The following is a 1,834-nucleotide window of genomic DNA, read 5'->3' on the forward strand; positions in this document are numbered from 1 at the left end:
GTGGTTTGGCTCTGTAGGATCTGAGCCCTGGGGAAAGGAGTAAAAGTTCATATATCTGTGCGGTAGAAGGATCCCTAACCTGCTGTAGAGTCTTTGCCATAGAATCCTTTGGGTGGGAAATGATTCTGAAGATCAGGTCCAACCATTAACCCACTACTGCTAAGTCCACCACTAAACCACATCTTTCAGTAGCACATTCAACACACACGTGCTACTCAGTCATTTAGGCTGAATCCATGGGGAAGTAAGACGCCAAGTTGCATCTCCACGTATGAATGGAGAAGTTAATTAAATAATTGCCTCAGAAAAATGGAAACAAAACTGAAGCCAAAACCCCAACCAAACACTAAAAACCAGCTCTGTATCCAAAAATTCTGCCTAGTTCCATGTGACCTTGGAGCTGGAGAAATGCTGTCCTAGCTCTACAGAAGATGGATCTACATAAGTGGCCCCTCTGCCCAGAGCTGGGAACCAGGCTTGCGTCCTCCACCTCTCCAAGGGGAGAAAGGTCTGAGATCTGCCCTTGTAAATGTCTAGTCACTCCATCCCATCTCTACAGCCTCTGGATGTTGGACAAGTTGGGGCACTGGCCCTGGAACAAGACAGTGTTAACGCCAGTTTCTCTTTCTATCTGCAGTGGGAGCGCCTCTGGTTCCTCATCCTCACCTCATCCTTCTTCCTGACCCTGGTCTGGTTTTACTTCTGGTGGGAAGTTCACAATGACTACAATGAAATCAACTGGTGAGTAGAGTTTTGCTGTTGTGGAGGGGCAAACCCTTAACAAATTCAGCTGCCCTCATACACCTCGAAGAGCTGTTTGACATTGGGTTGGATGCATTTAGGTCCTTCAGATGAACATGCTAATGACAGTAAAGGGAAAACAAGGAGAGAAATGAGACTGAAGGAGACCTCCTTCTGCCTGCCTTCACTGATGTAATGTCCTCACATCTCCATTGCGTGGCTTGGGGCAGATGCGCTCCCTGCTTAACAGCATGCAAAAAAAAGAGGGTGCTGTAATCACATAGAAGCTTGTTGACTGGTTGGTTGTTTCTGTGGTTGGCTGCTTTTGGAAATGGCTGAGCAATTTGGTTGCAACTTTCAACAAAGCATAAATGACAAAAAATCGGCCTCAAACAGATATGGGTGTGGAAAATTTTTGCGAAGTTGGAAGGAACTGAAAACAAGCTTTCTAGTAGGATGTTCTGTGGAGTTTGGGGTGTTGCCAGCTCCCTTCAGTGCTGGAAGTTATTCTCCCTTTTACTATCTTAGTAGCATCTTAAAACATTTTGACAGTACCTTGACCTCTCTTCTAACCAAATTGCTTTGACCTCATTGTCTTGTCAAAGTTAATATGTAAGGTGTATTTTAAAATGCAGTGGGTAGTTGAACCCTTGAATAAATCACCTGCTGTAGGTGCTGAAGGTGTGTAAGGGAGAGTGTTTACTACCTTAATGACATGAGCTGTCTCCTCCTAGGAATGTGGGTTCTTTGCTCAGACCAGCCTTTGGAGAACTGAAACCATCAGCTTTGCTCTTGATTATTTATAATATTAGGAAAAAAAAAAAAAAGAGAGACACTTCTTTAGAGGGTATTTTGGGACTCTTCTTCCTTTCAATTCATACCTTCAACAAAGAGTCCCTTCCAGAGGGACCTAGACAAATTCCAGAAGTGGGACTGTGTGAAACTCATGAGGTTCAACAAGGGCAAGGCCCTGCACCTGGGTTGGGGCAACCTCTGGTCCCAGCCCAGGCTGGGGGTGAGTGTCTGGAGAGCAGCCCTGAGGAGAAGGCCCTGGGGGTGCTGGGGGTGAGGAGCTGGCCAGGAGTCCCCGGCA

The 1,834-nt window shown here is 46.1% G+C and overlaps 1 protein-coding gene across 1 annotated transcript in view; it reads left to right on the forward strand.

Moving 5' to 3' along the window:
* Window positions 1-637: 637 nt before the first annotated feature.
* Window positions 638-1,834, forward strand: part of GDPD5 (glycerophosphodiester phosphodiesterase domain containing 5) — a gene marked incomplete at its 5' end in the record, with an annotated part of 48,775 nt that continues 47,578 nt past the window's right edge. The window contains one exon of the mRNA XM_008938227.1: window positions 638-741. Within this exon, the coding sequence (XP_008936475.1) occupies window positions 638-741 (104 nt within the window). The remainder of the gene's footprint in view (window positions 742-1,834) is intronic.

This window comes from Merops nubicus, unplaced genomic scaffold (assembly GCF_000691845.1).
Source record: "Merops nubicus isolate BGI_N331 unplaced genomic scaffold, ASM69184v1 scaffold1704, whole genome shotgun sequence".
NCBI lineage: Eukaryota > Metazoa > Chordata > Aves > Coraciiformes > Meropidae > Merops > Merops nubicus.